The sequence below is a fragment of the Ambystoma mexicanum genome, chromosome 5p (genome assembly GCF_040938575.1).
Source record: "Ambystoma mexicanum isolate Mex_15411 chromosome 5p, UKY_AmexF1_1, whole genome shotgun sequence".
In the NCBI taxonomy this organism is placed as follows: domain Eukaryota; kingdom Metazoa; phylum Chordata; class Amphibia; order Caudata; family Ambystomatidae; genus Ambystoma; species Ambystoma mexicanum.
The window spans coordinates 839,892,849-839,911,090 of NC_090930.1; the positions used below are offsets into that span (position 1 = coordinate 839,892,849).

At 42.5% G+C, this 18,242-nt stretch overlaps 1 protein-coding gene across 5 annotated transcripts in view; it reads right to left on the reverse strand.

Annotated features, from left to right (window-relative positions):
• Nucleotides 1-18,242, reverse strand: part of ELMO1 (engulfment and cell motility 1) — a 2,216,232-nt gene that overhangs the window by 171,203 nt on the left and 2,026,787 nt on the right. For all 5 annotated transcript variants that reach the window (XM_069613266.1, XM_069613268.1, XM_069613267.1 and 2 more), the window contains one exon: nucleotides 17,288-17,451. In XM_069613266.1, coding sequence (XP_069469367.1) covers nucleotides 17,288-17,451 — 164 coding nt within the window. The remainder of the gene's footprint in view (nucleotides 1-17,287; nucleotides 17,452-18,242) is intronic.

Consider the following 18,242-nt stretch of genomic DNA (forward strand, 5'->3'; position numbering starts at 1 on the left):
CAGCTTTGCATTCTGAGTGAAGTCTGTGCACTGGAGAGACCAACAACATACACAGAGTTCCTGGTTTCAGGGAGTATCAAGTTTGGGAAACTCATTCAAAGTCAACCAGAGAGTAGATAACCATCCTCTTGAACTTTAGCAACAGTCAATCAAGGATAGGGACAATTTGCATTCAGAACATTCTCCGCATTCTTGGTTAATATCACTGGGGCCGACTTAAGCATTATGGTTCCAACTCGGGTAACAAGATTTCTTAGGCAAGGTACTGGGGGATATGGTTCTAGGAAAGAACATTTCCGATAGGTCTCTAGTGACTAAAGGCACTGAGTACCCGAACGAAAGTGATCATCTCAAAATGTGATTCTATAAAGGAGAATTAATCCTCTCAGTTGAGATTTCCTGAGTGACCTACTTCCTTCTTCGATAGGAGTAATATTTTCCAATTCTTATGAATGAAGCACAGTAACATCAATGAAAATAGAGCATAATCTGGGTGAACAGAAGCTTGTTTGACCTGCAGGTAGAAGTGAAAATTGAAGAAAACCAAAGCAGCTTTAAGAAACTGTGGTTATTGATTAGTAGGCATTGAGTAAACCTTCAGCCACTCATCAAGTATTGCTTTACCCAAAATGTCTCTCTCGGGTGATGCAGTCATATCCCAAACAGGCTATGTGGCAGAGATTCTAGCAAAGCATCTCCTGGCGAGTCAGCAAATGTCATTTTGTGCACTGTACTCAACACACCATATGAAACTGCTCCACTCAACATGCACTTACACCACAAGCAGGTTATATTTTCCCACTGCGACAAGATGGACAAGGCTTCTCAAGTGGACCCTTAGTGACTCCAGTTACACACAGCCAAGACTCAGCAATCTCCTTTTGTTTCACCCATCTTTCAAAGTCGGATGGAAAGATACAGATCCAGGGAACTCTACAATTAGGCTGCTTCCTTCTAAAAGTGATGATGGCTCACCCTGGATCCTGGATTAATGCTGGCAAACACTAACTGGGGTGTAGAGGAGCAGTTACATGCCTTTGCAGGAAATCCCGCCCCCCTACCTCCTATATGTTGGAAGCCTGAGATTGTGCCGTGTTTGACACCGTGAGTTGTGCCAATACAGCAGCGTATATTCGAAAGAAGATACATTCGAAAAGAAGATACCCATTGAGACAACCCTACCAAATGTATGCCCGAAGAGATGACAATCTGAAGGAGGAACTTCCTGAAGCAATATGAAAAAGAGCAAAAAAGACGAGACATGTGTGACGTCCCGGGATGTTGGCTGAATAGGATGCATGGATCTTACAAGAAACTGATGACAAAGTAAAAAGTCAAGTGAACTTTTAAGCACCAAAAAGAAGATTACACGTGCATGAAATGCTGCAGAGATTTAACCGTTCAATAAGTGTACAGATGCTGAAAAGCAAGTAGATTAAGTCATCATAGAAGCTGGCAATACATAGTGAATAGAATGCAGGCAGAGCTGCCATTGTACAGGAGCTGGACATCAGTGTCATGAATTTAGCAAACCAGGACCCATGAAGAGAAAAGGCGAGAATTGTGTTGCAGCAAGAATAATCTGAAATCGTGGAGCTGCATGGCGAGGCTGTCTGGCCTGGTATCAAAACTGAAGCAGCCAAGGTTGGCTATCTATTCTTGAAAGGAATGAACATGCGAAGGATGAATCATCCATTGTTATGATTGAGTGCCAAGGTTTATTCATTTAAGACATTTAAAAACATGCAAAATGAACCAAAGCGTGGTTTCCTGTCAAGTGAGCCAAGGATGAAAATAAGAGTTGAACCTGGAGTCCTAGAACAACGATAGTGAGTGCCTGCCCTCCCATGTATTCCCAGGGACAAGAATACATTGCAAGGCCAAGTTCAAAGACAATCTTCTCGGCAGAAGGCATGGCCGATGAGAGATGTTGGGCTAATTGAGTGGGGAGGTACAGCCAGGCCCGGGCTTACGTGCTGCTAAGTGAGTGAAATGTGCCAGAAATGGCACAAGTGTGCCAACCAATTGTAGAGGTCAGTATAATGAAGGATCTTATAGTTTAAAGACCGATTGAAAATCCTGATCTTGATGATTTTGAAGATTACATGTTTTAGAGGTAGGCATATATTGTCCACCTGACAGTGGGCAGCCAATCACAATCTGAGTTCCTATGTAATGTATATTTAGATGTTCCCCTTAAGCCAATTACAATCCATATTAGGTTTTTCGTTATTTGCTACGTAGTAGGACGTCACCTCTGATGTATTTCTAGTATAAAGTCTATGTTTTGTGAAAATAGCACAGAGAAAATTGAGCGAACATCCGTTCATGTTCGTTTTAAGTCCCTGTTTTAGATAATTGTTAATATAACAGTATCTTTGCCATCTTCCTGAGTTGGTTCAGTTATTTGGACTCAGAGTTATTCTGCAAACCCATCCATTGCATGCACATTCCTAAAGGGCTCTAAGCTCACGTGGTAGTGGTGCGGATGGTTAAAAAAAGAATCAAACTAGTTTGTCTCCAGTGTTTCGGATTATCAGGCATCCTCTGCCATTAGCTGGAAGATTGCAGGGTTTCCTGTGAAGAGCGCCCGGTAGAAATAAACTTCAAGAAGAACCAAAATGGTGGGCAGGTCCCCCTTTGATGAAATACCTGACCGGTTTCCATGGGCATTCTGCTGATGGAAGGTGAAGTGGTCGATTTGAAGGAGGAGTCGATACCGAAGGCCTCGAGTCGATTAACAAATGGTGAATAGACTAAGGGGAATGGAAAATAAAGGGATGGGATTGTAATCATTTTTGGGGATTGTAATCATTTTGAGTAACAGGAAATATTGTGGAGAAGAGGTAGCGCCTATAAGCCCTAGCTCAAGGGAGCCAGAAGGAGACATGTCAAACTCCAGTGAGAGTAGAGTGAAATATATCCTGCGTAATCGAGATTACGTAAGGGGATGTCTCAAACCCTGTACAGGGTATAGATTAAAGGGGAGAGATAAGGTGATCACTGTGTTTATAAATGTGTAATGTTTGACTAGTCTGAGTGTTGTTCGTTGAGTAAAAATATTGAAGAGCGATAGAGATTGTGAAAAAATTGAAAAAGTTGAGGAGCAACAATGATTGAGCATAGCAAAGTGATTGGCGCCAATGAAGAGTAAAGATATATTATGTAAGAGAATAGAAAGGCTATTGAAATTAGAGGCTTGAGCAGCGATTGATGGTGCATGCTCATATTTGTTGTTTTTAAAACATTGAAAAGTGGCGATTTAAGCAAAGGTATAAAGTTTATTTAACAGTCTGGTAAGTAATGACAGTCAATTGAGACTTGTCATTATGGGGGATACTCCTCTCATACACTTATGCAAAACACTACCAAAGCATATATGTCCAAATTCAAACTGTATAGTGCGGAATGGGTAAAAGGCAAGGCAGATAAAATGTTAAGATGTTTATGCCATGGCCACATGAGGGATCATTGTCAAAAGCAGTATTGGAACACATAACCACATACTTGCATGCTGCGTACACAGGGAAGAAATTAGAGAAAAGACTAGCAAATTTTAAAGCTCTGGAAAATTTACCAAGAGGAAAGAGAAGACTCGCCACCCGAGGAGCGGATGCTTAATCAGCGAATGGCGTTGAGCCCTCAGTTCCCCTTACCTCGCCTGAAGCAAAGGGTGTTAGTATGGAAGAAATAGGGGTGTATCCTTTAAAAGGAACTGAAAGCAGTGACGGGGTATAGTAATTCAATATATGAACCCCCCGCTTACAGTAGTGATGATAGTCCGGAGGAGAATAAAAGAAAGTAAGAGATTCATAAGATCACAAGATTCATAAGATCATACAAGACAAGGAAGACTAGAGTGAGCGGTCAAAATTGTCGACAGAAATAGGGAAATTAAGAGATGGAAAGGAGAGAAGGATAAGGCTGACTAGATGGCGCTCGTACAAAACGAATGGATGGGAGGACAAATATTAGTTTAGATAGATGGTAAAAGTATCGAGGAAGTTAGGCAAAGAAGATAAGGATGAACAAGAAAGAAAAGATAAAGAATGAGAGAAGAAATTTAAAGAACATGAGCAAAAAAGGAAAAGCAGGGAGCGACAAGAGCAGATATATCGGGAGGAACAAGAGAAAAAAGAATAACGGGCAGAAGAACAAAGAAAATACGACAATAGACAAAGAACGATAGAAGAAAGGGATAGACAGGAATGAAAGTGAGGATGAAGAAGCACCAAGATTAAGGGACAAAAGAAAGAAGGAAAGGAGTAAGGAGAGGAGAAGAACAAAGGCCAGAGGAAGAAAGAATTAGAAGGGAAGCGAGAAAGCAAAGAGAAGTAGACTAAGAAATAAAACGGAAAATGAGACATGAGGTTGCAATGCCAATCTCATCTGTAAAGAAATGAGGCTGAGCACAGAAATACAAGTGGACAGAGTGTAAGAGATTCTTCCAATAAATGGAGCAACGCTAGCAGTATCTAGAGTAGCGCTGGAAGAAGAAAGATTTGATGCGGGAAGCATTGGATAAAGGATTGATAAGGTCTGTAAACAGTTAAGGCGAGGTAACACATATGGAACTTGAGGTAATAGTGCTTGATCCCCAGTATTTCAATCAAGAAGTGAGGATGTAAACCTTTTCAGTAATGAACGTCGGGCATTGTCTTTAAGTAGACTGAATCTGGATAAGGGTGAAGGGGATGATAGTCACACTATTTGGGGACTAGACATGTCAGATGAGGACAGAGATGAGGACAGAGTCCGGTCTTGGGGAAGAAGGAGGGAGCGTGCGCACCCCTGAAGGAAACCTGCAAATGGATAAGGAAGTAAGATGGTTGGATCTGGAACAACCTAAAGATAGAAAACCAGATCCTATAGCGTATCCTGAGTGTCCCTGAGGGAGAGTCGCCACCATATTTGAGTAGGTTAAGGTCATTACCCACAAGAAGACAGACCGGGATGATTATCCCTGCCATGGATAGGCTAATAATGGGATCTGACTATGGGAAAGGGTTAATGCAGTGTCCCTTGCTAGACTAAGGGGGAGCAAGACCGCAATATATTCCATGGCCAGAGATGGACAAGGATAACTTAAGGTGCAAGCTCCCTAGTTTGACTTCAGGAGCTAGAAAATGGATATACGAATTAGAAAAAAATGACAGGAGGCAATACGCTGGCCATAGGGGACATAAAAGGTCTCCTGGCAGCTATTCTTGGGGAGAGGGCTGATGACATATGGAAAAGAGCGGGGTATTCAAGTGTGACTGCACAAAACACAGCACATGATGGAGCGCCATTTAATAATTGTGGAGCGGATGTTTGGAGGGCACTCAGGGTACAATATCCTGACACATCAGATATGGGTGGAATTATGTTATGTAAAATGAAGGAAGATAAAAACCCTATTGCTTACATTCAGGATATTCAGAAGAAATTGCAGCTTGAAACATGCGAGCCGTGGGAAAAGACAGTGGCATTATTTTACAACATTTTATGTCAGGGATTGCCTCAGCCAGTACAAAGACAGATGAAAAAACAAGTAGGGATGGAGGCAAAGCCATGGGCTGAGATACAATTGGCGATAGTGCACCACTGTCGGTTATTACAAGAGAAGAATAAGAAGAAGGATGAGAATAGGAAAATCAAGGACGCCAGGTTAGTTCAGAAAAAATTGACAAAGTTTGCCATAGAAGGGGCAGTATTGACAAGTGGAGAAGGACTGGGAATGCAGGAAACAATGGGTAAATCGCAGGTAAATAATCTGCACCCAATGGATCAAGGTGGATATGGGTTCATACCAGGAGGCAGAGGTATGGGTTACAGAGGAAGGATTTAAAAATAATCAGTGTGGGTTTCAAGGTACTCAGAATGAGAACCAGAATGTTCAGGGAGGATATAACCAAGGAGGGACTAATAGGAGAGTTCCTCCAGTAGGTTAGAATTGTGGAATGACGAGACACATTGCGCGCGTATGTGGGAGCCAAGGGAATGTAGAAAATGGACAGTTCTTAAGTTGGGGGACCGCTTATTCTCCATCATACAGCACACAGACCATAGAAGATTTTGCCCAAGATTACACATTTCATCAGACACAAGTTCTGCAAGTAAAGCAGGTATAATAGCAGGAATGAGTGCAAATTAATCCACCATGAGGGCACACACAACAGTATGCAAACACAGGACAAGTATTGATGCCCAGAATAGGCGGTGTCACTGTGGTAGGAGAAAATCCTTTCACAGGGACGAGGATGAGCCTGTATCCACAGTAAGATAGCTCACAGGGTGACTTGATGTGTTCAGTACTATCAGTGACACCAGACCCCTAAAGGAAACCAAGGAACAATGTGACGATAGGAGGCAAATCCTTTTCTTTCCTTGTAGACATTGGAGCAACTCGTTCGTGTATACGAGAGGGAAAATAGCCAATGTCAGTTATTGCCATGACTGCTCAAGGGTTCTCTGGAGCTACAAGTCGAGTTCCTTTCACTGATAAATTACCAGTCTCTATAGGAGAATTTGGCATGTCCGTTCCCCTGTTATATTCATGACAGACACTGTTTAATATTCTGGGAAGAGATTTAATGACGAAACTTAATATGAATATTTCATTTACTGGTCAAGGAATAGTGTACTCCACTCCAGGAATACACTATTTAAACATGGGAGAGTTAATATTGGCATTCACAGGGCAAGTAGATCCAGAGATGTTTCTTTATGGAGTAAGCATTTGATTGACATGGATACCTGGCTTGGTGGGAAAGATTGTGAGAATACCGGATGAGTTTCTATTTAGACCACAAATACATATGACTGAGGAAGGTGGACAGACTATTCCGATAGAGTTGGAAGCAGCCATAGTACGAAATGAAATGGCAATGCTTGAAGGTATAGAAGATGAGGGTAGACCATGGAGAACAGTGATAGCTCTTGAGGAAGGTTATAGATTGACCGACATAACTGATGGCAATATGTTCAGGGAAGACCAAACAGATGACGAAGTGGTGTTCTTCATGAGCATTATATACTGAATAAGGATAGAGAAAAGTGAAGACCCACAGCGAATGGTGATAATTCGGCAAATACCTGCATTTTTTCAGGAAGACTTGGAAAAGGTGCCAAGGGCCGTATGGACCACAGGCCCTCATGACGTAGGTTTATTGAAGGAGATAGGAGAGGTTAAAATAAAGCTTAAGCCAGGAGCCATTTTAGCTTGAGCAAAACAACACACCATGTCTCGAGAAGCTGATGAGGGTATATTTTAGACTATTTCAGCACTGATGGATCGGGGAATTCTGGTACCATCAGAATCATTGTGTAATACTGTGGTGCATCCGATTAGTTCCTAATCCGGCGACGATATTGTGCAGTCTCCCGGTGGAAGCTTGATATTTTACGGTGATCGATTTGAAAAATGTGTTTTTTTCAAACCCGTTGCACAACGACTCAAGTCTTGACTTCATTTACATTTTGTCAAAAAAAGTCTAAAACATACTCATTTGTCTCAAAGGAACTGAGTCCCAATCGATCTTTAGCAGAGTCCTCGAGATGGATTTAGGAAATATTGGTCTCAAAAGTGCTGTGATACAATACGTAGATGACATCTTGATTTGTAGTGCCACAGAAGATGCGTGCAGGCAGGATTCTGTTCAGTTGATGACTATTTTAGCAGACAAGGGATATAAAGTAGACAAGGAGAAATTACAATACTGTCAAGAAGAGATGTTATATATAGGTCCGTTGATTTTGCAAGTAGGAAAAAAAAGTGACACCTGAAAGAGCTGGAACAATTATGAAAACCTCATAACCAAACACAGTGAAGCAGATGCAACACGTTTTGGGTTCATGCAACTATGTTAGAGCCTGGATGTTGCATTATAGCACTTAGATAAGACCACTTTGGCAAGCAGTAAAGAAAGCGCAAGTGGGTTTAAATAAAAATAAAATGAACTGAACGATTTGAGGAGTCAAAAAAGCAATTTGTACAGCCCCTGTTTTAGGAATTCCCAATTGTGGAATTCTATTTGTTTTCAAACACAAATGGGACAGTTATGACAACAGTTATGTTAGCAGTACTTACACAAATAAACCACATTGGGGTACAAACCTTTGGCGTATTACCTTGGGATTTTAGACCCAGTTATGAGAGGACACTTCCCTTGGAACAATCTTTGGCAGCTGCACGTTCGCGATCGAGAAGTCCACAAGTATTGTTATAGGCTGCTATATGACCCTCTTCGTTGAGCATGCTCTATTTGCCATTTTAGAGAAACCCAAGGGCACATTGACATCCCACAGAGCTTCTGCTTATGAGATAATGATTTCTAACAGAGCGAGTAAAATCGTAAGATGTAAAATAGTGAACCCTGCCACATTTATAGCGGAGCCAGTAGAAGAAGGCGACCATGTGCATGACTGTGCTAATTAAGTTGAATTGTATGATGATACACCTTGTGAGAAAGAGAATGCTTTAGCAGGATGGGAGCTTCTCTTTATTGATGGTTCTTTGAAAATTGCTCAGACTAGTGGGAAAGGCATTCAGGCGCTGCACTAATAAGACACAGGGTAAATGGAGAATTTGAAGTAGTAGTGAGTGCAACACTTGCGTCTCACGTTTCAGCGCAAGCAGCAGAATTAGTAGCGCTTATTGCCGCGCTTGAAACACACAAAGGACAGGAAGTGATGGTGTACAGTGACTCTGCCTATGTGATGTCATTGGTACACGCATGGTTAGCACGTTGCAAAAGGAGGGGCTACCTCTCAGCAGATGGCACTCCAGTGCAGCATGCATCCTTATTGGATATGCTTATTAATGCACTACAACTCCCAGTGGCCATAGCGGTAGTTAAATGTGCAGCGCATACTAAGTGAACAGATTTTCTCTCTTGTGGGAACAAAGCCGAGAGACAAGGAAGCCAAAAGGGTTGTAAATTCTGCCGAAATTTTGTGTTTTGATACTGAGAGTATTAAAGAAAAGGTAGTTACAACCATGTTAGTGCAAGAGGGGTTTAATAAGTTGTTGATAACCCAACTAATAGAGATTCAAGGAAATGCACCACAGGAAGAGCACAAACTATGGAAACAAAGGCGGTGTTCTTTATCCCCCACAGAAGCATTATGGTGACAAGACAGCACTGGAAAGCCAGTGATGCCAGTAACCTAATTAAAGGTCGCTCTTATACAGCTGCATTACCCTGAGCATGTAACTAGAGAGTCTTGCTGCTACGATAGCAGAAGACTGGTTAATCCCTAATTTGTTGGAACACATTGACCTATTTATGGTGAACTGCATTGCTTGTCAAATGTTTACTGTTGGGCATACACTAAAAACAATTAGAGGGGTAATACCATGCCTGAATGGTCCATTTCAGCATTTACATATCGACTATGTTGATATGCTGCAGGTCAGTAATGGATAAAGGTGTCTATTAGTGGTGGTGTGTCCCTTTTCTAGGTGGATCGAAGCAGATCCGTGTACACACCCTGATGCCACTTTCGCAGTGAAGTCTTTAGTGCGCAAAGTTTTCCAGAGGTGGGTGTGTGTGAGGAACTGAGATATACGATAATGGGCTGCATTTTGCCAATGAACTATTCAAACAAAAAGGGCTTCTATTGATTATAAAGCACAAGTTTTCATCTGCTTATCACCTGCAAGTGAACGCAATATGTGAGAGACTCAATGGCCTCCTCAAAGAAAGGATTGCCAAGATCAAATTGACTTTGAAAAAGGGATGGCTGTGTTGCCTACCCCGAGCTTTACATGCCATTCGGAATCAGCCAAGATCAGACCATCACCTCAGCCGTATGAGCTAGTTACAGGGCATCACATAAGAATGCCCCTTACACCTCCCTCTAGGAGTAGGAGTGATGCCCTGTGTGTAGCCAAAACCTTAGGTGATGAGATGCATGATTATTTGACATGTATGAACTCTGGCAGTTCTTTTATTTCAGATCAAGTCAAGCACCAGGGGGATCGGTCTAAGAACACGGAAGAAGATAATTCGACAACCAACCCGAGCAAACTATTACCACCACCTAAGTTATATGTTGGGGACCTAGTCCTAATTAGAAAATGGATCAGAAAATGGCATGAGCCACGATTCCATACCCCTTTCTGTGTTGAAGAAGGGTCCTCTTCCGCTGTTAAAATACATGGAAGAAGAGCTTGGCTGCACCTGGGTGATGTGAAGATCTATAAAGGAAAGACCTGCCCTCCCACCACTGCCGATCCAGAAGCAAGACAAAAAGAAGAATGTCAGCGTGTGCAGATTCGATCAATGATAAAGAAGAAGTATGACAAGTGATTAATACAGATTTTACATTGGACTGGAATTCAATTAACACTCCTTACAGATATTTTAGTAGAGCATGCAAAGACTTACTGAGAATTCCAGGAATTTTGAAAATAACTTAGAAATACATATTGAAGCATCAGAGTAATGCCTATATGTCAGTTCTTTATCAGAAATTTGAAATGAGATCACTATCCAGACTCATTTCATGGAGAGTATTTGTTTTAGGTGATTAAACATATGGTACCTTCCGATAGTGATGTTCATCGGCCTGTGCTAGCTGCTTTGTGTTCATACTTTAATATTACCGTGCTTTTGTTAGAAGAGACGTTAATATTCACTTTCTTGCAGGATCCGAAAGATGGCCCAGTGATAAGAAGACTTCTTATTGCTATAATTGAACAGATTTTACGATTACAAACAAAGAAATTTGATGATCGTATTAAAAATTATTAAAGAACGAAGTGGCACAGTTCTAGAGGATGAACAAGTACAACGAATAGTAGGATGGGGTGGGAGATGGATGCCTATGTTCTTATGCATAATATATACTTGCATGATTGTTTTCTTTGTTTTTCTGTTCCTCATCTTACACAGTCACTATCATGTAAGCACTTCCACTGAAGAAGTTCCTACGGTTCTCCCTACTATGAAAACTGCTTTTGATTTACTCCATGATTATTACATAACTTTTGAGAGACAAAAAAAGAGATGCAGGGGACGATAGTGAAGGGATAAATACCTATCTAGATATCACAGCACATTTAGGGAATAACATGTGGTACCAACACATGACAAATGTGGGAGAGAAAGCATCTAAGGAGGGTTGCTACGCCTGCTCTCCCATGCCCTATGCCATGAATACAGTATGCACTTTCATTGCAAGAGAAATTCCAGAGCACAATGCAAGGTGCCTCAGTCATCTTGCAACATGTACAACTCAATGACAATCCCAAGGAGCTGGGCAACTTTGCGATGGAGATCGAAAGGGTTGTTTCCATACCAGGATGATTATATCACAACATTAAAATGGAAAAGGAACCTGGGTGGAAGATCAAGATGCTTGTGTATCCTGCTATAAGACAGGATGAGGTGATCATTGAAGTGATGAAGAAAATTAACTGCCCTGATGTGACGGAAATAGCTGAATCGCCTGCATGTTGGGAGCAAACTCAATTTTAGATCTATGGATGAGTGAAATCCAAGAAGGGATGGGAAGAAGGAATAATGCCCTGTGTAGCTCACCTGCTGAAAACAGAGTACGTGCAAGAAGTGCAGAGGGTGAATGATGGGCGTTTAAAGTCATGGGCTAAACACGCCAAGCTACTGACATGGGTAGAAGATGGCCCAGTACTTGTAATCCCGTTGGCTTATGTCACACTGTGTTTTCAAAGACACCGAAAGAATCCATGTGGGATACAACAAAGCATGCAAAACTACACTTTTAGTTCCAAGGATGGGAGAAGGGACAGCCGCCCTCATGGACCGATTTTGGGCTTGTGGACCTAGAGCTTATCTAAGGTTGCTCAAGGATTGGGCGGAGTATGTTCTTTGGTGCTCACTCATGTTCCGGCATTAGTGATTCCACAAAGTGACATGAACCTTGGTAAATTTCTAAAAGTGGATCGCCATTTGAGAAAAAGAAGACAGCTTGAACTTCGTCGGACAAAAAGAGAGAATTATTTTTCAGTTAAATCAATAACGGCATAGGACTCCATTCCTGATGAACACAGGTTGTTCAGGAAGACTGCCACAATATTTACAACTTTATTCATGCCTGGGATAAATACTGTAACAAACACTTAGTGGCTAGAGATCACCAGATGGGAGCCTCTGCAGACAATCAATGCTACCATGAAGGGATTCAATGCAATCAAGTAAGAACTGAGGGCCATACGACTAATGACCCTCCCGAATAGATATGTTCTGGATACGATCACAGTGATGGAAGGGAGAGTTTGTGGCAAAAACGGGCCATCATGTTGCATGTTCATCCCATCTCATGATGAAGAAAATGGGACCTTGACAGAGTCCATAACTTTGTTAACAGAATTGCCTAACAAGATGGAAGATGAGACTGATGACATTGAAGATAACAGTTGGTTTGCCTCCCTGTTCTCTTAGATTCCGCAGTGGTTGCCAAATATATTTAAAATCCTTGGAGTTATATTAGTGCTAGTGATGTTCAGATTCTGTGTAATCAGGATAGCGATTGCCCAAAGCAAGAAGGTGGTAGGAATGAAGATCATGATCGACCGCGAATCCAGACTAAGCCCCAAAGGGCTGACTGATGAAGTTGTCCGAAAATATATAGAAGTCTGTATCGTAGCACCTGAAGGAATGAAGTTCCTGTATCCAAAGATTCATAAGCAGTACTTGGGACGATGGGTCTATTGTAATCTGAATGGACAATGCAACTACATGACCTGGAGCGTAGATGAACATGAGAGGGGTTGATGAATTTATGTACGCCGAAGAAACACTTCAAGAGAAAATACCAGTATGTGGAAACAATTGAAGAGGTGATTAAGGACTCGACAAGAGGGGGGAATGTAGAGGAGCAGTTGCATGCTTCTGCAGGAAGTCCCGCCCCTTATCTCCTATATGTTGGAAGCCTGAGATTGTGCTGTGTTTGACACCAGCAGCTGTGACAATACTGCAGTGTATATTTGAAAGAAGATAACCATTGAGACAACCCTATCAAATGTATCCTCGAAGAGATGACAATCTGAGGGAAGAACTCCCTGAAGGAATATGAAAAAGAGCAAAAAATAAGATAGTGACGTTACACAAGACATGTGCGACGACCCGGGATGTTGGCTGAAGAGGCTGCATGGATCTTACAAGAAACTAATGATGAAGTAAAGAGTCAAGTGAACTTTTAAGTACGAAGAAGAAGATTACACGTGCATGAAGTGCTGCAGAGAATGAACCGTTCAATAAGTGAACAGATGCTGAAACGCAAGTAGATTAAGTAATCATAAAAGCTGGCTATACATAGTGAATAGAATGCAGGCGGAGCCGCCATTGTACAGGAGCTGGATATCGGTGCCATAAATTTAGTAAGCCAGGACCCATGAAGAGAAAAGGCGAGAATACGCTGAAATTGTGGAGCTGCATGGTGAGGCTGTCTGACCTGGTAGAAAGAACACCAACAGTGCCAAGCTTTATTCAATACATTTAAAAACCTGCAAAATGGACCAAATCGTGGTCTCCTGTCACGTGAGCCAAGGATGAAGATAGAGTTGAACTTGGAGTCCCTGAACAACGATAGTGAGTGCCTGCACTCCCATATATTACCAGAGACAAGGATACTTTGCAAAAGCCAAAGGCCACACGATGGGAAAGGGTAATTATTACAAGTGAAAATGACAACTTGCAAGGTTTACAAGGCTATTAGCATATAGTAGTAATAGCAATACCGGTTTTGGAGTTGTTGTGGTAAAGTAAAAATGTTACTTTAATAGACAAACTTAGTAAATAGAATGTGTTTTCATTTTGTCGTTTTTTAAATAAGTTGAGCATTAAAATTGCAAACTTGGTTATAATTGAGTGGGTTTAACATGGATATGCATTAGGAGTCATGTAATAGTAAACGATTTCTCTATATGAAAGTGAAAGCATGTTCCAATGTTTTAGCTTTGTCTTTTTTTGTTAAATAGGATGTTGCAGCAAAACAACTCCTCCCAGAGAGGAAGTGTCTTGTTGAAAATAATCCTGCCTGGAAATTGCATTGATGTTTCTCTGTCTGTTTGCTTTTGAAGACAGAACACTCACAAGTCAATATCAGTAATTACTGCCAGCATTCTGAACATTCTGATTGGCTGAAAGGAGGTCAATAACGATCTCCATTTGCCAATGTATGCTAAGAAAAGCAGTGCAATTCCAACGTGTCTTCCCTTACTAGTGGCAAGACAAGTTAAAAACGATTACTTTTCAGACTCAAGCCAATAAGATTTCAGAACGGGCACTTGTTATCTTGAACTTTCAATCTTTTCAGGATTGCACTCCCTGCTGCCTAGCAAACGTATTTCAGAGTTATTTGACATACTATTCACACCTGCTGAAATAGTGTGCATCAGCTACAGGCTAGCAAAAGACAGTAATCCACAGGAATGCCAAAAGCACCTTATAAATTGAATTGTGTACATTTATTTCAGGAATAATGACGAGCGAAATAGGAACTGGACAAATACAACAGATTAGCTCTAAGAGGAATGTAGGGCATTTACCTACATGTGGGTGGATTGACTGCGTAATGCAGTGTGATGGTAGTGTGCTTGCACATGTAAGAGGGCAGTGAATGGGTATCCAGGTTACTAATAAGGGAGCTGAATTTTACAGTAAAGTTACTCAACTGGATTGACTGCTTGCTACATCAATTTAACAGTAACTATGTAAATGAAGCTCTGCGTGGTCGAAAGTATTACAAAAGTAAAAGATTGGCGAGAACAAATTATGCAAAATATACTTACTGTAATATAATAAAGAGAGAAATCTAATGTGTTACATTAGCACAATTTCTCGAACTTGTCACGCCACTTACCCGGAGACCGGGATTCTCCGCGCCTTTTCGCCTTGCTCCTTCTTGGCAGATCAACCCACGCTTCCGCGGCTGGGGATCCGCCGCTCAGAGGGCGTCAAGGGTCCGTGTTGACTAGCCTCTGCGCATGCGCGGATGACCGCATTCGCGTTTCCGCGCATGCGCAGTTGACTGGGCCCTCGCCACTTTGAAGGCTTGCTCTCCAAGCCTCGCTTTGGGCTCGTCAGCACCTGGAGACGAAACGGCTTGCGTCTCAAGCCTCTCGGGTGCTGGCGGCCCATGAAGGGAGCAGAGATCAGGACCAAATCGCACCTCAATGCGGTTTGTTCCGGATTGTGTTGCTCGCTCCGCTCAGGGTTCCCGAGCCCACCTGTTTTCCTGGTCCTGTGTCCTTGCTCCTTGCCAGTGAATACCTCCTCCACAGTCCTGCACCTTCCCACTATTCTGTGGGTTCCTTCTCTGGGCCAGCCTCCCTCCTACTTATCTGGGGCTTCCTTCCCCCTGGGCTGCCTTCCTTCCCTGCCAGTTTTGGCTGTTCTGTCCCTGGGTTCGTTTCCCTTCAGTCTGCCCAGTTGTTTTCTCCCTTCCTACCGGTTGCCATTTTTCCTTAGTCCTGGATCAGTTTCCATATCCTCCTGCCTGTGTTGCTCCTCCTGCTCTGTCCTGAATCCTTCCTGGACTCTTGTTTGTGTGCCTCTGTCTGGTCAGCCATCTCCTCACCAGCTACCATCTTGCATGCATTGGATCTCCAGTTGTTTTCAGCATCAGTTTCTATTACTACGTGGACTTGCTCCTCCAGCACTTCATCCTTGTTGAATCATCATCTGGTTGTCCTCATCAAGTGGAGAACTGCAGTACACACCGCCTCTCCTGCCAGTGCTTGCACTGTCCTGACATCACGAAAATCAGGAGAGAGCGCACCGTGATGTTGGGAGTTGGTCCATCTTCCACCCAGTATCTATCTTGGGTTGAGGAAGGGCCAGTATCCCGCGTCATACGCTCGTCTGGAAACAGCTGACAGTCTGGCTGACACTTCAAGACCTTCAGCCAAACCAGCAGGTACGCAGCACTCCCGTAATACTCACCTTAACAGAACTTGGAGAATGGGACAGCCAATCATCTGTCGTCCAGGCTCATGAGTTGGATGTGGGGCAATAACTGGTGTTATTGACCAGCTCAGTGGTCAATAATTATAATATTAGAAAACGAAATGTGTAATTATACATGGTTGATACATTTTAGGGCACAATATTAAATTGCATACAAAGAAAATGCTGCATTTTAATTACAATACCCATCCCCCAAAGTCACATTTTAGCTTTATAAACATGCACATACCCTGAAGGCAAAAATAAACATATGTTAAAATAAAATAAAGCTGTTCTATTACAGACAATCGAAGATAGTGTATGACAAGCAAATTGACGAGTGAATAAAATCATGATATTTACATATGGATGAGAGCGATTGCGCATTTTATTCCTGTGGTTTGTCCAGCTATTAATTGGATGAGCGTGTGGTCAGAACCTGCCAAATACTGTGGAGCTGGAGGCTCTTTTCTTTGAATTTTGAAAAAAGAGAAGCTTCAGGTCCAATTTTCTTCATTCATATGTTGTTGCATACTTGATTAGGCGTGTTTTCGTTCCCTTTCTTAGCCGTCACCATTTATGCAATCAGTCCCTACCACCTGCTTTTAGCATGCGGGATTGGTTAATTATCACAAATCATTAGACAATGAACAAACACATGCGTTACCAATGCAAGATGCGGTCCACAATGCGAACAGTGAACTGTATAACATGCGAATTGAGTAACGAGCACCAGGGCTGTAATTAGCTCGGAGTTTCCCAAAGAAGCTTTTGCTACTTAGTTGCGAGAAGAAGATAATGAGACAACAAAAAACAGCTGGCAGCCAAACCTGCCGAGGAGATTTTAATTGCTGATGTTTGCGGCGGCTACCGAAGGAAATGAATGCTGTAGCCATACAGAGACTCGACTCCATTTTGACAGGGTCACACGATGGTAAAATTCGGGATCGTCTCCGACTCCTGAGCAGTACTTACAAATTATTTTGAAAAAAAAACATTCAAACACTGTAATGGCTGAAATTCTATTATTTGTCTCTACAGATTCTTCTGAAACACAAGCCCATGTAATGTATAAAGAATACAACTGGTCTTCAAAAATCCGCCAGGAATGTTATACTGAGCTCCTACTCCAGTAGAAATTACCCATGGTGGCCCTTGACAGCGGCTGACAGGACTGACAACACAGCTTCAGAATTTGTGAAAATGGTGAGACAAGCCCAGGAGGAGCAGACGTCAAACCATCCAAGAGATGAACGTTCCGAGCAGTCGCCTCCCCGGGTTACATCCGGCCTTCGAGTAGTGGCGCATGAACGTCTGCGCTCTCCACCTTATCAGAAGCTCTGTCAAACAGGCGCTGCAGCAAAGCTACTTACAGAATTGGCCGAGACTGGAAGTCTTCCTGGTTCATTCTCTCCGACTGGCGGATCTTCAGGATTTCAGTGTAGCTGAGATTCTGAAGCTTACTTTTGAACTGGTCCAATGAGCTAGGCTTGGTCGTTAGCGCTCTCATTATTTGCTCCTTCACCACTTGCATTACCTGTGGATTAAAAACAGCATGTGTTACTTCTTTTCATCTTTTGACCTCTTGCTTTTCTTTGCTGGCTTTCAGACAATACAATATTGTATGCATTGCTTACATGTTAAGAGTATGGGAGAACATGGTTGCTTTCAAATCTCATAATGACAGCAGAATTCCAGCGGACAGGGATCCAAAAATAGTACAAGGAGAGAAATTTACCATAGTGACTAGAGTACTCAAAGTCCATAGTCCACTTTCCTCCATCCTTGTGGGTGTCCCCCCCAATAGAAGTACGAGAACCTTTGGCAGCGAAAAAATTGAGCTTCCCCTTTACATTTAGTATAGCGCGCTGGGGTGCGGCCTTGGTGTGGGAACGCCCTGCCGAGGCCCTGCTCTCCAGTGCCTCGCCTCAGTCCCCTTTGAATACATCGGACGCTTAGAATCTATGGCTACACTTATTACCTATAACCCATTGGCATACTAGCGGGGGAAGGCTGGTGGGATGTATGGCAAAAAGGGGACTATGAGAACTCTAGTCACTACAGTGAGTAACTTTAATTAATCATATGTGTCATCCCCTTTCCTCCATCCTTGTGGGTGATTCCACCGAACAAGAAAATAGGGTGGAGCTGTGACAGACTACCTCATGTCTAGGATGAAGCAAAACGTTTCTTCAGAACTGCCTGACCAAACTCTGCTTCGCGCCTGGAACTGGTGTCTGGCGAGTAGTGCTTACAGAAGGCTGGCGCAGGGCCCAAGTAGCTGATTTGCTGATGACATCCCAAGAAGCATGTCTCTGAAACACAACG